The sequence below is a fragment of the Pyxicephalus adspersus genome, chromosome 11 (genome assembly GCF_032062135.1).
Source record: "Pyxicephalus adspersus chromosome 11, UCB_Pads_2.0, whole genome shotgun sequence".
Classification (NCBI taxonomy): Eukaryota; Metazoa; Chordata; class Amphibia; order Anura; family Pyxicephalidae; genus Pyxicephalus; species Pyxicephalus adspersus.
The window spans coordinates 27328505-27345112 of record NC_092868.1 but is presented as its reverse complement, the minus strand read 5'-3'; the positions used below and the strand labels follow the sequence as shown (position 1 = coordinate 27345112).

Below are 16608 nucleotides of genomic sequence, written 5' to 3'. Positions count from 1 at the left end.
CTGATATGTTTAATAGCTAATATATGCCCCAAGGTAATAGCAGAGGGAGATCCATGCCATGTTCTTACTTCCATTTCAGATGATGTGGACTCTCCCACGGATGTTGCAATTCGTGACCATGTACATCACAGCAAAACAGCAGTCAGATTAAGATACAAATATTGCTCTAGGGGCATGCACATTACATTTTAAAGGATGCTGAGGCTGGATTTACATCCATATATACATCCGTGTATATCATGTGTGTTCCAATGAACTGATGGAAACGCATGAACTTAGGCGCTTGTCAATCAAATCATGACATACAGTAATGGGTAACATTAAACACGGTCACTTGTGTTTTATTCATTTTGTGAAAGAGACATGAGAAAATGCACTGGTGGTAATGGGCACTTCATACTTTCATTGTTGCCATGATTTCATCATTGCCTTTCATAAGGATGTTTGATTACCAGTGTTACATTCATTTGGATCTCTTTTGCTTCTACATAGTAGAATAATAATACCCTTTCTCTAGATAAATATTCAAGACTCTAAGGGGTGTATTTAATAATGAATTGCCTGTTGATTGGACCTAAATGTGTCAGTTTCTTCATTGGAAGATACAGAATTTACTATTGTGACTGCTGTTCTCGTTTGATAATTTAAGGTGACAGAATGAGCCTTAAGCTACGTACACACGTCAGATTTTTATCGCCCGATAATCGGCATCGGCCAATTATCGGGCGAAAATCTGCCGTGTGTACAGTCAGTGTCGTGTCGGTGTCGTCCATCGTCCGGACGACCGACCTGCCGGATCCACGGACGATGGACGACAGCCGATCCTAATGAAAGGGAAGGGGAGAGCGCGCAGCAGGGTGCCGCTCCGTCGCTCTCCCCCTCCCCTCTCCATAGAGCATGAACGGTGCTGTATGTACAGCATCGTTCATGCATCGTGCACTCCCTTGTCGTTGGAAAGGATCGTGAAAGATCCTTTCCAACGACAAAAATTGGAAGTGTGTACGCAGCTTTAGTTTTATTAGTCATTGAAATGAGCAACACATAGGGATTTGAAAGGCAATGACTGAAAATGCAGCTGAATTATTAGGAAAAATAATAGGAAAATTGACGGTAAAACATGTATAATTATAGCCCTAGGTGAAAGGTGCTGCCTTGTAAACAGGCAATAGCTAAAGCATGAGAAAATCCTGCAGCCAAGAAGTAAATAAAGTAATTGGACCACACTGGTCCATTTTGTGTAATGCTTTTTTGTTAGCTAAAAAAAGGTTCTTATTAAAAATAGGTAAAAACAACTTAGTTTTCTCATTTCTTAGTTGTCCAAGACTCCCCATTATCCATTCTACTGGTATACCTTACAGACACAAGCCCTCCTTTCCTCATTTTGTCAGACCCTTTCTTGTTCACTGTTGTATGCATTTAACAATGAGCTCACATTGACTGTACATTTAAACAGTATAGCGCTAAGGTATTTTTTTTACCCAACTGGATTTTAGGGCTGATGGTGTCTCATTTTCTGTATTATCAACAAAAAGTGTATTCTATAGTGACCCATAAGATGCCCAGTCCTATTTATCTCAATACATATTATTATTAAGAAAAGGGGAAAATATGAGTTTCTCTACACCCATTAGGATTTAGCGGCATTGTATATTATATGTAAAATAGCTGAATCCATGTGATATAGATATATATTATCCCAGATATATATTATCACTATTACATCATATCTTGAATCATACTTTAAAGTACTGTTGGTTTACCTCTGTCTTCTTGTACATTTTGTGTGTTTTATGGTACATTTGCAAATAAAGATTGTAATTGTTTTTTAGCACGGGAAACAGTTATTTTACATCATATCCAATGCCACTAAATCCCAATGGGTGTAGGAAACCCATATTTTGAGTCTCTTTTTCCATAAAATCTCTCAAAAGTTATGAATGACATTAGGGACTTCAAAGGTCTCCAAAACAAAGTTCTGACTGGATAGTTGAAAGTAACAGTGTCACTAAAAAATGGTTCTCCAGTCTAGAATTAGGATTCATACCTGCTCTAAGGAGTTTCAGACTTTCCACCAACATACTCGGTCTTACCAGCCTGACATTTATTACATTGAAAGCCGTATCTACCCCTGGAAAAGCCTATTAAAGGCGAATCCTGACGGGTATTTTTCAAATCAACTGCAATTACTAATTCATATTTTGTAACTATTGTAATTTGCCAAGGAGAGATTGCTATCTCACTCGCTGACACTTCTTTATAGCAATATTTGCAAAGTGCCTATAATCAGGCCAAAATGTGTGCTCTTTGTGTAATAATTGTTATTACATTAATAATTGTGTATGTACTTAATTACTTTGATGACTTGAGAACTCTGTTCACTTATCACCCTTAGAGGGCTGGCAGATCACTCTTAGATAAGATTTATTTTGTGAAAAGTAGGATTAAACTCAATCACTCTATTACTGTTTACATACTGTATTTCATATTTAAAGGTCACATTTAAGTTGTAGTTTAAAATTTTATTATCAAATTTAAAGTTTATGATTGTCAATATTCAAACATTATGTGATGAATAAATGAGCTGCCGTTGGTGCTTTCAGACACATTCACATTTTCCTTTCATTACATTACAAGCAGTATATCAAAGCAAGAGCAAAATATATTTTTCTACGGTCTCCTAAATCAGTTTTATTCCCATGTTGTTATTTAGGGTTCCTATGGTATTTCTAGCATTCACAAAGGTTCTGTGTAAGCTGAATGTGTCTTACTGGGCCTTTCAAATTGAAATGCAAAAAGAATATAAATCTAATATTTATACCACTGAAAACATTTACAGATGTGCATAGCACCAAGTTTACTTGCTATCCACTGACTTTTACATATGCATAGGGGTCACAGTGTATAGAAAATGGTATTAAAGTTGAAATCTGCATCCCAGCACCACACATTATAATGATACCAGAATAGAGATTATTTCCATTTGGTATGAAAATGGGTCAGTAGTATTGTCTTCCATGTCTTGCTGTATTAGTCCAGGGTCTAGGCAAAGACGTTGTTGACACCCCATGAACTAACTGTCCTTGCAGTCTTATAGGTGTTGCAGTTGTTGGAGACTGAAAAGGCATATGATTGGAGGACTCTCTGCTTCTGTTGTCTTCAACAGGAAAAGCTCTTTGTCTCATTAATAACATTGCTGGGGTATCTTTTGTTGTCCATCTTTTGACCTGTTAGAAAAGACAAGACATTGTTAGAAAAGACATTCATATGTTATTCAGATTGTCTGTGAAGATTCCCATTTCTTAGGCAATTGACTATCTAGTAGTAGTTAGTCACATTCAAATTGACGTTTTGGAATATTTGTAGCTTTCCAAGCTGTTTTCTAAGTTCTAAAATGTCTTCAACATTAACATAGGAACAAGTCCAGTTCAATGTGACTACTGCAAGATATTATTCAGATTGTTGAATCTATACCTTAAATGGTACTTATTCTATAGTATTAAAAATACTCTTCAAGAATGTGGCCAAAAACACTGCTCATCCGCAGAGATCCAGTTTTCATTTCCATCGATTCACACACTGGCCTCACTGGAAATTCCAAAACACTCATTCACACATGCTTTCATTCCTAATGACACATTTCTCCGTACAGAATATGCATTAAAGCGTACCTAAACTCAGAATTTTAACTTTACATAAAAGGGTAGACAACCCCAAGGTAACAATTCAGTTTGTTTTTTCTTTTAAGTGCAACACCTTTTTTTTAAAAAAAGGGTGCAGCACCGCTCCTTAATTTTCAATCCTCTTGGCGATCCAGAATGAATGGGAACACAGAGCCTCCCGGGATACCTACCTCATTCATTTCGGGAGGCTCTTGGGAGCCCTTTCATCAAACTAGATGCGCAGCAAGTTCTTTTCCCAAACTACGTCACCCGATCTCTTGCCTGGGTCGGGTGACATAGGAATAGAAACCCGGAAGAAGGGGAGAAGATGGCGGTGCCTGGAGCGCCGGCCTGAAGATGGATGCCAGGACAACGTGGGACACGATGGAAGAAACCCCTGGATCGATTGACTGTGCTGCAGGATTAAAGGTAAGGGTATTTTGTTTTTGTTTTGGGCACTTTTGAGGTTCTTCTGTACCTCCATGAACCTTCTGAATCTCTCACAGCTGCTGCTCAGCCTCCCACCCCTGGTTTACAGTAACCCCCTCTCCCTTCTACAACACATTACCTACTCACGCACCTCACTCTCCTCTGGTGTACCCACCTCCAATTCCCACCAAGCTGCATTTATCCCCCATCCAATTCACAGGGCATCACCTAACAATTTGCATTCACTATTCCCACTTGTCATGTGCATTTATAAACATGATTTGCTTTTCTTTTTGTTAAATTTAACACACTTGTAAGAACATTATCCACAAATGTTCATATTGACTTATAGCCAAGGTTAACAGACACATTTACATCTGCCTTTTCTTTCTCAGTGCTTTAAGAGCTGTCGTCATTGACCCAGATCAGTATACAAGAATAGAAGATATGTACTCCACGTGCAATATACCTAACAGCAATGCAAATATCAAACATTTTAAAATCTGCTCAAAAATTGTTTAATATCACATATTTATTTTGGTGCTGATTATGTAACAGAAATATTAATACAAATTATGAAGAGGGTGATGTATTAAATAAATAGGTTGGTCGCTTAGCAAAGTAAATTATCTGTAGACTAGTACATGAGATAAAGCTCTGCTGACTTCAACCATCCAATAGTATGCAAGGAAAACTCCTCTGCTTGTGATTGTGTATGCTTTGCAAAGTGCATTTTCATCAAGCAAGTTATCCCTTGCAAGATGAAACTTTACCTTTGTAGGTAAACAGTCTTATTAGTAGATCAGCCATAAATGATTCAAAATATTCACATCAAAAAAATCATTGTGTATTATGGTAACAAACCAGTAGGTGGCATCATTGCACTGCTCAGTTTCTCAGTTTCTGCTTCAGTAAAGTTTGGGAAAGGCAAACATTTACTTTGTGCACAAGGCTAGGTCTACACTGAATTTATTTTTTAATGCCTTTTATGTTGTTTGGAGTGTTTTGAGCTTTTTAAGCATTTATTGCCCAAATGCTTCAGGATGTGTTTTTTTTTCTTTACAGCCTATCAAGAACATGCTCTGGTATGGACTGGCCTATTGAAATAAATTGGGATAAATCCTGGGGAAGCCATCCATGTTAGCCTGAAAGTAGAATTTATAACCCTCAAAGTTTGGGCCCCATGAAGTTTTGTAGTTTCTGGTGACTAGCTGCATTTAAGGTAAATCTATGTTTTGCGTGTTTTGGTAAAGCCATAAATTTGTTTATTGCCCACTGCCCCAGCTGTATCTATTCCTTCCCCACTTCACCTAATTTCCAGGAGTAAAAATATATATTGGTTTTCCCAGTGTAACAAAGCTTGTATTTGGCCCAGTGCTGTCCCATGAAGGGAATGGTTTCCAATACTAGGAAGTACAGTATAATTTCTTAAATAAAGGTCGTAGAGAAGCAAAGGAACTGCTGGGAATGGCGATTATTATTAAACCATGATTGGCTCTGCATGGGAAAAGCATATGTGAGGTAAAGCAAACATATCAAACTGGCATATTTGGTGTTTTATGAAATTAATATTAGATGTGGCTCTCAGTAGACATAATATGGCCCCTGACAAATGTTCCAGAAGAATTATACCATTACTCAAATCCCTCATACATCAAGAAAGCTGGACATTATCTCTCAGTGGGCCCAATTGCCATCAGGTCCCATTGTATTACGTCAGCGCCATTAACATCATCACTCTCATTTATCATAGTTTGACAGTCCACACTTTTAGCTGTGAGTTTTTCCTATATCTTACTCTCTAACTGTAAGGTAACTAGAAGGCTGCTATAAATGGACATGGGAAGAGCCATCTATCTAAAGCATACTGAATTGATGTGATTACACAGTGACTGATCCGTTTGTTATTATTAGGGCAAAGCCTTGGCCTTAGCACTACATATTTGGTAGGCTGGTATCAAAATGGCCGATATCAAGAAACTAATAAAGGAAAGGAGGTAACCACTTGATTAATTTTCCAGGGGATCTAGGGTAGAGCTAGTTTTATTTGCTGGCTGTTAATTTTCTATTTCTTTTGACATTGTGGATAACCTTTTCCGTGTTTACATTTTCTGTATGTGAGGATCTGTACATTAGTTTACTAATCCCTGTTTTTTTATTGGTGGAGGACACCCAACCACATTTTCTTTTTTTTTATAAATCTGATTTTTTGTGTGAGATATAAAGTGTCCTATGTTCAGATTTTGTCCTGGGCCATGTGGCTCATACATTTGTCTTTATGTTTGATTTCTGCCAGTAAAAGCAATTTTACATAGGAGATGTACAATACATGTTAATCTATCTGCTACTGAAACTCAAGTTTTAAACGAGATTCAGGTCTGGTATGATCCCCAAAGTGGAGCCCTCCCCTCCATTCCCTTTTTATTCTGTGTGCATTTATTCAAGCTATCACCAGTCTGATCACATTATTGTTTCCTGTTACTCCAATGCAATGGGTCCTCTTGTCAGTTTCTTTGGCCTGTAGTGCTGAATTAGCTGGTTAGCTGTCAGCACAAAGCTCCCCATCCGGTGGGAGTAGCAAGTATTCACACACTCAGAGATACCTAATACTCATGGAGGCAATATAGGACATGGGCCACTGTAAAGGTAGGTATAATATCTATTCTTTTTGAAGTTATCACTATCTAAACCCTAACATCAGATGTAAAAACACCCCTTTGGGAAAAGTAAAACTAACTTTTACAAAAAAGTTTTTTGTGTAAATATATGTATACATATTATAGAAGAAGGAAACGTCTGATGCCAAAATTGGAAGATATTTGGCATTATGCACCTGTATGTGCATTATGTGCCTGTATAAAGCTGTAAGTAAATGTTTTGCTGTATAATTGCAGCTTTTTATTTGGGATACAACCCCAAAGTGACTTGGAAAGAAAGGATGGGCCAGACACTCTATCTTATTTCCAGGGAAGAAATTGGCAATGGCTCTCGAGCACCTGGCCTATGATATTAAGTTGAATCTGCCTATATCTGTCTTTCCATGGTTATACTTTCCTTCCTTATCCAAATGGTGTTAATAAAAAAATAATATGAAATGTGGTGCTGCACATATTTTTCTGAAATCATCACTACCCCAGTACTACCTTTAAAAGACCAAATCCTTGGGTTGGAACTTAGAAAGAGTTATACAAATATCTATAGGTGGATGGTAGGCAGGAGAAATGGGCATTGCTGGCATGCAGGCTACTCTAGGTGATGCCCATAAATGATGCTGGGCTTCCATGATTGAAACCAATTAGTGAAAGAGTTAGATCGGAGTAGGGCTGGGGAAGAAAGCCTTAGATGATCCTGAATGTTCTCTATCTAGGAAGTGAGGTGGGCTCTATATGACTTGCTGTGTAGCAATCACAGTGTGCAGGGAAATCAGTGTAAGCATTGCCAGTACGCGAGACAAGCCTAAACAACTATACAACTATACAAGTCTAATGGTAAAGCTGGAGGCCTGTTTTAAAAATACAACCCATTAAAAAAAATCTGTTGTAGTTTATTATTTGTCATTAAACCTTTTCTCTCTTGCTGTGAAGTTTTTTTCCAAACCTCAACCAACTATCAATACTTTTTTTGAATAAGGAAAACAAAGTAGAAAGAAAATAATCATTAGGGCATGGCTGGAATGTGGGGCGGATGGATTTGGTGCCATGGCTGGCATTCAGCCTAGATTCTCTGTACAGTCATAACAACAGTAGTTAGTCGTATCACTGCAGTGAAGAATAGTGTGTACAAAAGCTTATTACCAACCAGGATTCTGGTATTTGTCAAACAATGGCTACAGAGATGTGGGTGTATCCTACATATCCATGGTCATTTTATAGCAATCAGCTGTATAAGCTGGCATAAAATACAAGATGGTGGCAGCGTATGAAAGGAAGGACTAACATACCTCAACTCTACCACACCCTGAACAACTACTTTATTTTCAATGTTAGTCTGGTAGTATTTCCCAAGCCTCTTGGTAATGAAAAGCTCAGAAATCACATTGTTATGAACTGAAAGCATTGTTATACTTAAAAGGTCTTTATTTAGCTTCGTACACACGTCCAATGCTCCTTGTCGGATAATCGGTTCAGGGCCGATATCAGACAAGAATCTGGCGTGTGTTCAGCACCAGTCGTCCAAATCTCTATGCAATTCTTATCCCCCCTCCTATTGTGTGATACTTCCCCCACCTACTAGATTGTAAGCTCTTCTGAGCAGGGTCTTCTCCTCCTCCTGTGTCACTGTCTATATCTGTCTTTCATTTTCAACCTGTATTTAATGTACAGCGCTGCGTAATATGTTGGTGCTATGTAAATAATGTTTATTATTATTATTAATAATAATAATAATAATAATAACTCTTAAATTACATTTGGAGCTTTGCATTCCGTGCTACTCAGATGAAAGAGCCTGTATATATTTCCTTATGTTCTCTCTTTTGCTGCCCCATCAAGAACAAAAGTAAATACCCCCTTCTAGGTATGTGAACCATGTGATTGCACTTGACCAACTGGCACAGTGGCACAAGGAGTCCAAAGACCTGTGTAAGCTACAACTCAACAATGTATTACCTACACAGGACTTGGGTTATGGTTATTGCTGCTGGATAGCATTCATTTAAACATCTCCTGTTGCTTTGTCCTTCATGGGCAATCACAGATGTACAAGATTCTTTCACTGTCACAGGTATAACTAGTAAATTAAATATATATATATATATAAACCCTTACTCCAGGGTGCAAACAAAGGTACACATTGGGTGTGAACACATATGAAATTGATGTTTGTGCCACTCATATTAGGTATTACCATACACTGATGACCAAAAAAGGCTTTTTATTGTTTTGGGCAACACAATCTGATATTTAATATTTTAGGTTGGGTGTTATATTCTGTTTGTGTTCTTTACATGTTTATTGCATTTCTATCAAATAGTAATAGGCAATTTGTGTTACATATATCATTTTGCATTTCAACAGGTGAGCATAGACTGACAGTTTGTACTTTTATGCTCTATTAATCGGGTGATGTAGTCTGCTGTAAGAGGGAATAAATAATGCCGATCTCCCTGCACATGGCAATCCTTCCCCTCAGCGGTGATCAAGACAGAAACGAGATGCTTCACCCTTTTTTTTTTTTTTTCAAAAGGGTGTTGCAGTTTAAAAAAGCAATCATTTTAATTTACCAATAATTTTACTTTATATAAAAGGATTGTGTCCATCTCTTATAAAAATTTGACTTTATGTACACTTTAAGTTATTCAAATATACACCATGCTTTCAGCTCATCTAAGACAAACAATTTCATTTTTTAATTGTGGCAGGACTGAAATTTGCTTTGATGCAATATTAAAATATGTAAATCTTCAAAGTATTCTGACCTACATAAATGTTCAGTAAGAGGTTTGTGACATAAGTCATCTGTGGGAGTCTAGCGTCACATTGAAGGTTAGCTTATGAAACGTCTTCATTTGATCTGCTGTGTTTTACATTGTTTTATTGCACACTGCTGAGAGCATGATAAGCATTTGAAAGTTTTATAGCCTCACTGACAAATCTACAAGACCTGAAGAGCAAATATTGAAATAAGGTGGAGGGAATATTAGGCAAGGGAGGAACCCACACAGCATGGAACGCCATGCAAAGTGTGCTCGTGCTCAGGACAGTAATATGTTCCTGGTCAAACCTGGTACCAAGTTTTACTGCATAATAGCTACTATATTATATTATACTATATATATACTATTTTCTTTTTAAAAGGATTCTTAGATCTCTCCAGTTTTTAACATAGCTGAAATCCCACTGCCTACATTTTCTTCATGCCTCAAAACCAGCCTTTCCCAAACTTTTTTCATGGAGGAACCCCTTGAAATAACTTTCAGGTCTTCAGGGAACCCCTAACAATACTTAGAATATCCACAGCTCACAGTACATTAGTGTGGTAGTTAGCATGAAGAATGTCTCCTATATAGCTGACCAATGAGAAGAATGTCACCTTTACAGATAACTAAAATAATTTTTGGTGTCAGTTAAACTTCAAAGAACCCTTGGCAACCTCTGGAGGAACCCTGGGGTACTGTGGAAACCTGGTTAGGAAATAATGCTCTAAATGTAATACCGTTATAATATATTGCTAATATAACTAATTTAAGTAAATGTAAGTATTGGTATTAGCCTTCTGTAGGCTTCTGTAGAAAAGAACTAAGTCTAGGAGAGAATTGGTTAGTACTAAGAAGAAACATGTCTCTACTGACAGTGATCAGCACCTGGGAGGTAAGAGCAAAGTAAGCAGAGAGACGACCTTTGCAGCATACTGCTGTTCCATCAGTGATCACTTAACTGGCTCAGGTGTGTTATGAACCAAGCTGTGCTGTTCTGTGTTGTCCATGGTTTGGTTGTGCTATCTGGAAGAGGTGTGAAGCTTACAAAATCGTTTGCACATGATTTCCCAGTAATTGGATCACTCATTAAAAAACAATCACTACATTAACATGTATAAAAGCAGTAAGCTAAACATGCACATGTATTCTTATGGAAAAGGGAGTGTCATAACTTGACATGAATGTTAGTCATAACATTCTGAATTTCTTCCTGCCCAAAGGGGCTCAGCAAACAAGTGCCATAAATACTTAAAATAAGGTATGAAAATGATCAACTTCCGTACAGCAGTGGTAAGGCTGGTTTTGTGTCTCCTGTTCCTATATACAATATTAGAATGTAAAAACATAAACACATCTAATTTACTATATTCAAGTTACCTTTGAATCTTCTCCATCCAGTGGGTTTTGTCTCATTCCTTGTTCCCCGCTGCAGCCCGACAACTGGGACAGCTGACTGAGATCCCAGAGGGACTTACTGGGTCTTCCCCCTGTTGTCTTGGCCACAGACAGTCTATTCCGCTGGACGTTCTTTAAAATATCACTTAAGGCACTGTGAGACTCTTGTGCAGTTCTGAAGGTTAAAGTCGGTCCTTCAAAATTGCGGCAGGCTGAAAGTCGATGACGAATTGAGTAATCCGGCACCAATATTGGGTTGTTAACTGAAGAGTCCTGCAATGCCAAAGAGCTTCTGTTATATCCACCCTCCACACCCAGGCTCTTTCCTGGCATTACTGTCCTGCGTTCTGCTATTTTATTAATACTTTTAGTCAGCTGTGTGGGCCCTGCTGGAGTCATATATGGTGATAAGAGGACATCGCTTGGCTGTAATGCTCCATTGGTGTTGAACCTCTTTGGAGAAGAAAATCCATTTGTGTATGGCTCTGGTACAATGGGCCCAACCTGGGCATTGGAACTGAAATTTTCTGGTTCTTTAGGTACTGATATTATTGGAGGAGGTATTGGAAGTTTGTTCTGAATCTCTTTGTTAGGGTCTTTGGCAAAATCATATCTCTGCAGGGGACGGGAAGAAGCAAAGAGTGTTCGAAATTCATTGTCAAATACATCCGTAATTTCACCTGTTAGATGCGTGATAAGATTTCTGTCCAGCCGTGAATCACTCCACGTGAAACTGCAGTAGAAAAATATTCATGTTTAGGATCAGCATATAATTTTAGCATTTCGCTAAACTTGCTAGTATAACTTAAGTGTTGTAGTTTTTGTCCCATACTAATAACAAATTTTTTGATGGACACTTCAATATAATACTACTGACAGTGGTGTTTTCCAGGCTCTTTCTACTTCCGTAAAGGACAAATATGTAAATCTGTGAGATGTCATGGTTCACTCAATTGGCAGCGAATCCATTTTAGATTAGCTTATGCACAATGTGGAAAACAATTGTAGCAAAGTAAGAATTGTAAGGCCAGTTTTAGAAGTGATTTTGTAAGTGATACATCTTCCTCAATTTCACCTGGAAAAGAGGATAATAGGCCTGGATAAGTTTTTATTTAAATGTTGTGCTGCAGAATTGCAGTTTTTTTATTTGGGATTCAGGCCCAGGGTGTCCTGGAAGGAATGGGTGGGCCAGGATCTCCTCCCCTTTTCCAGGCCAGGAATTGAGAATGGCTCTGGCCATTGACAATAAAAAGACATCTGCCTTTGTATCAAGGGGGAATTTGTAGGCTGAGGTCAGGTGGTGAGGCTATGTGCTGGGAGAGCCTACAAGGTCTCCCAAAGTCAAAATCCCTGATGGGTGTCATGGTCTAAGCCTGAAGAGAGCAAAGCAAAAAGTAAAGATAACAGAGACCGTTGATCCAGGGAACATCTGATTGCCTCATGGAAAGAATTTTTTCCCCTGTTGGAGCAAATTGTACCAGAGTTTGTTTTTCCTCTGGATCAACTATGTAACTATGATGGGAGCAGGACCGGGCAGCTCATATTGTGAGACTAAAGATTTAAAGCTGCAACACGTGTTACCTGTGAGTATCAGGCTCAATCCTGGAGTAGCCACTTGGTTGACAGGACTTTATTTTCTAACTATTTAGGACTTATTTGCTGAAGTACGCCATTTTTGTTGTTCGCTGGATTACAATGTTTTTTTGTGTTTTTTGTTTATGCTAAAGTGCAGCAGTGTTTTGAGTTGAGCCTGATCCACAATAAATGGACATTGCAACCCTCCTACAATGTCCTGCAATTTGGTGATCCCCCTAACTTCACACAATAAACATTTTAGGTAGCTTATTATAAAAAATTTGTCTTTTATCCCCTTGTATTTACTTAAAAGTGCCTTTACAAATCATCAAATAAAATACATATGTGTAGAAAAGTTATTTACACATATTAAGGTATTCAAATAACACTTTGAAAACATTCAACAGCTTTACCATACAAATATATGTATGTAATTGACCAAATTCAACAGTAATTTGAATAGCAAAAAAAGTTAAAAAGAAAATGTGAATTAATTACCTTTTTTCACACGTTTTACTAATAAATAACACAAGAATGCATTATGTTTGCATTTTCCCTTAGTGTGTAGAATATTATTATAATAACAGACAATCTTTTTCAATTTAAGATGTACTGGACATTATTCTAGTTTTACATGTCTGTATATTTCTTACTGAATCCACCCCAGCCATGGATTAATTCACTCTCAGAATACTATGTGCACATGGCCTTAAGCATAACATCATTAGAGTGGTGCAAGTCCTTCAACACGTCTTGGATATTTTACATTGCATGTATGAAGCACTGTTGCCTCCCAGGCTTGTTAAAGTATGAATCAATTCACAGTTTTAGTTAGTATCACAGAAGGCTATTGAAGAACAAGGTTTATCTAATCCAGAGAGACACCATTTATTTGTAATATATCTGAAAAATAAGTGTTAAGCCTAAACCAGCATATTGGCTGCTTCAGTTGTTGGAAAAGGGTGAACAGACGATTTCCCCAAATTTGAGTTCTCAAAGAAATTACCAAAAAAGTCAGTTCCGGTAAAATAAAAAAAAAAAGGAAAACAAAGCACCTTGAAAGCTAATGCCAACTTAAACTCTCTTTAATTTTAACTTCCATGTCAGTGCTATCACTATATTTCTCTCTAGGTGCACCCTGACAATCCACCAAACCACCTTTCTACCTTCTAGTTTACTCAAGTTTTTTGTTATTTCGTTTATCACTACTGCTGTACTAACACATTCCTTGTGTAGGCCAAGTACAACTCCCTATAAGAATGAAGATAAATGAAGTTTGGATCACTTTTATTTTTTAAATATATAGATTGAGCATGCTTGTGAATGTTTTTTTTTTTTCAAAACTGACAACACTCAACCTCGATACTGTACTTGACCAAGCAACATAAAATGCATACTATATTTAAAATCTATGTGTAAATTAAATTTAACTTTTTTTCACTGTGGTTGGTTTTGACAAGTTAAAAAAATACTACCCACTAAAACCAGTTCAGCCCTGCTACAAATGTTTAAACATACTTTAACCTGAAATCAAAACTTTACCTGTTAACCTTCTTTAAAATACATAATGTTTGCCTTTAAGGGTATGAAACCAGTTTAAGTCATTTTACCCCTAAGGGATTGAAACCATCTCCTTTACATTTACCTGACCTTCCCTCTTAACACAGTCCTTCTTTTAAACTAACACTTAAGTGGATCTATAGTCTTTATGCTTACTTGCTTTTTCTGGTATGCAACTGCTAGCCACATACATGTCAATGTGTTAGGAAATACTTTTTACTATTCAAAAATCCTGTTAAAAAGAAATTTTGCACCTCTTGAAGGTGTATCTGAAATAGATTCAGATCAGGAGAGGTACATGCTGTTGCTATTGAAATGATCGAGCACCCCACCTTCTGCCATGCTACCTATGCCATACCATGTCACCTATAGCTGTGCAATTGCATTTTTACATAATGTAATGCAATATACAGTCATGTTAAAAAGTACATACAACTGATGTAAATTGTTAACTTTTTTATCATTTTTAAAGAAGCAAATATTGGATCCTTCTTTAAACAGTGCCTACAGATCAAGGTGATATACCTGAAAATATAACAAAATATATTATAAGAAAAATAAAATGGTGTATTTGCTCCTATATTTTAAAGTACCAAAAATGTAGATTGTACACTACTTTAAGTACATTTATTCAGAATATGTTATCCCTGACTAGGTGCCTATGATAAAAACTTTAAGGAGTATGCAGATGGAACTTTTATTATTTGCACACCACATATTGAGGGTCTGGTGTACGCCGTGCAATTGACCTGTGTCATCGTATCAAAATCAAAATAGCTCTCTACAGTTCTCAGAAAAAGACAATGAGTCTGGCAAAGTATTTAAAAAGACTGGAAAATTTTTAATAATGAATATTTTCACTGTAAAAAAAAAAGGTGGCACAGATTTAAAATGACAAGTGATGACCATGTGATAAAAGGAGTCTCCAAGAACCTTAAAAATTAAACTGTGGGATCCTCATTTAACTTTTGCAACATTTGCTGTCAAAGTGCATGTATCGACAATTATTTTGAATCATTCCTATGTCCAAATTTTTTTTTCTACAGTTTTTTGAATGACATACCTATATGATCCTGTTATTACTGAGTTACCATCAATTAGAAGAAATTTCTCTTTCAGCTTTCCTGTTACTTGTTTCAGTTGTTTTGTACTAAAGGTACATCCTGATATAACCCTCACTCGCATGTTCTGGTGGAAAGACAGAAGAGAATATGATAAATAAATAAAAATATATAAATATATACATTTACACATGTCATTTCATTTGGAGCTGCATGGTATTAGGCTTTTGTTTAATACAAATGATATATAAACACTTATAATAAAGGTAAATTCAACCTGACAATTCGGTCAACTTGACAAGCAGCTTTTTTAGGGCTATAAAGTAATTCATTTTGGATTCTGTAGCAATTTTCTTTTAGCATTATGTAATCGCCTAAAATATACAATAATAAAGTAAGACAATAACGCAGCTATAGTTTATCTAGTAGATACATTTTTAACATCCAGTATTTAGTGCTATAGTGGGTTTTGTCTATCTCTATATGGGAGATCTTTTACACAATATTTGGCTACGTACACACATGCAATAATTATTGTTGGCTGATTGCCCGATAATTGTTAACAAAAAAGTGAACAATGACGCAGATGAACGAGGAATGTCGCAACCGTTTCCGGCAGATTGGATTGGGCAACGATCGTTCTCTATCTATTGAGTGTACAGTCGTGTAGTGATTGTTGATGTTTCTGCAGTACACTCTCTCTGGTAAATTTCATTTCCTGCATCGTTCAAATGATCGTATCTAGTGTGTGTACACTATTGGTGGATTATATTTGAACGATTGTATCGGTACAGCATGTACAGAATCATGCACTATACGATCATTCAAAATATTTGTGAATAATCGTTGATCGGTCATTAATCGTTCGTTTTCCAACGATAATTATTGCATGTGTATGCGTAGCCTGAGTTTTACTAGCTGCATGTAGTTTATTGTGACATGGTATATATTTAGCACGTCCACTAAAAAGGTTTCTTTGTCTTTTCTGATCATAGTTACCCATATTTATAACTTGATTACTTTCAAGGTTGTATGTTTGTAAGACTGATACATTTCTGTGACACCTGTTTATTTTCAGTGCAAATGGCATTCCAGTACTAGGATTGCTACTTTGTAACATTCAGTTTTCCAGAAGAACAGACATTCCCAGTACAAGCACATTCCTTCGCCATAGTTGTATGTATTACTGGGTTTTTACATCCATATACTTTATTATCCTATAAAGAAGATGGTAGCATTTCAATTTTGTTTCTAATTTGATCAACTTAGTACTATTACCTTTCTTTAAGGAGTAACAAGAAAAACTGTTTAAATGTTGACATTTGTCCAATTCTGACATTCCTGGACAAAACATTTCACTTGCTGGACAGAAAAAAAGAGCAAATGCTGAAATGTCTTTCTGGTAATATCTCTGTCTAACAACCCCTTACTATATTTTGTCATGGCTCATAATATTCCTGCTGTTTACTAGTTTATATTAGTGGCTATCTTCCTTATCCCATTATATAGAGGT

The 16608-nt window shown here is 36.8% G+C and overlaps 1 protein-coding gene across 1 annotated transcript in view; it reads right to left on the bottom strand.

Annotated features, from left to right (window-relative positions):
* Positions 1–2498: 2498 nt before the first annotated feature.
* Positions 2499–16608, bottom strand: part of FAM83E (family with sequence similarity 83 member E) — a 34148-nt gene continuing 20038 nt past the window's right edge. The window contains exons 4-6 of the mRNA XM_072427275.1: positions 15098–15222; positions 10882–11632; positions 2499–3224 (exon numbers count right to left, since the gene is read on the bottom strand). Of these exons, the coding sequence (XP_072283376.1) occupies positions 2997–3224; positions 10882–11632; positions 15098–15222 (1104 nt within the window). The 3' untranslated portion in view covers positions 2499–2996. The remainder of the gene's footprint in view (positions 3225–10881; positions 11633–15097; positions 15223–16608) is intronic.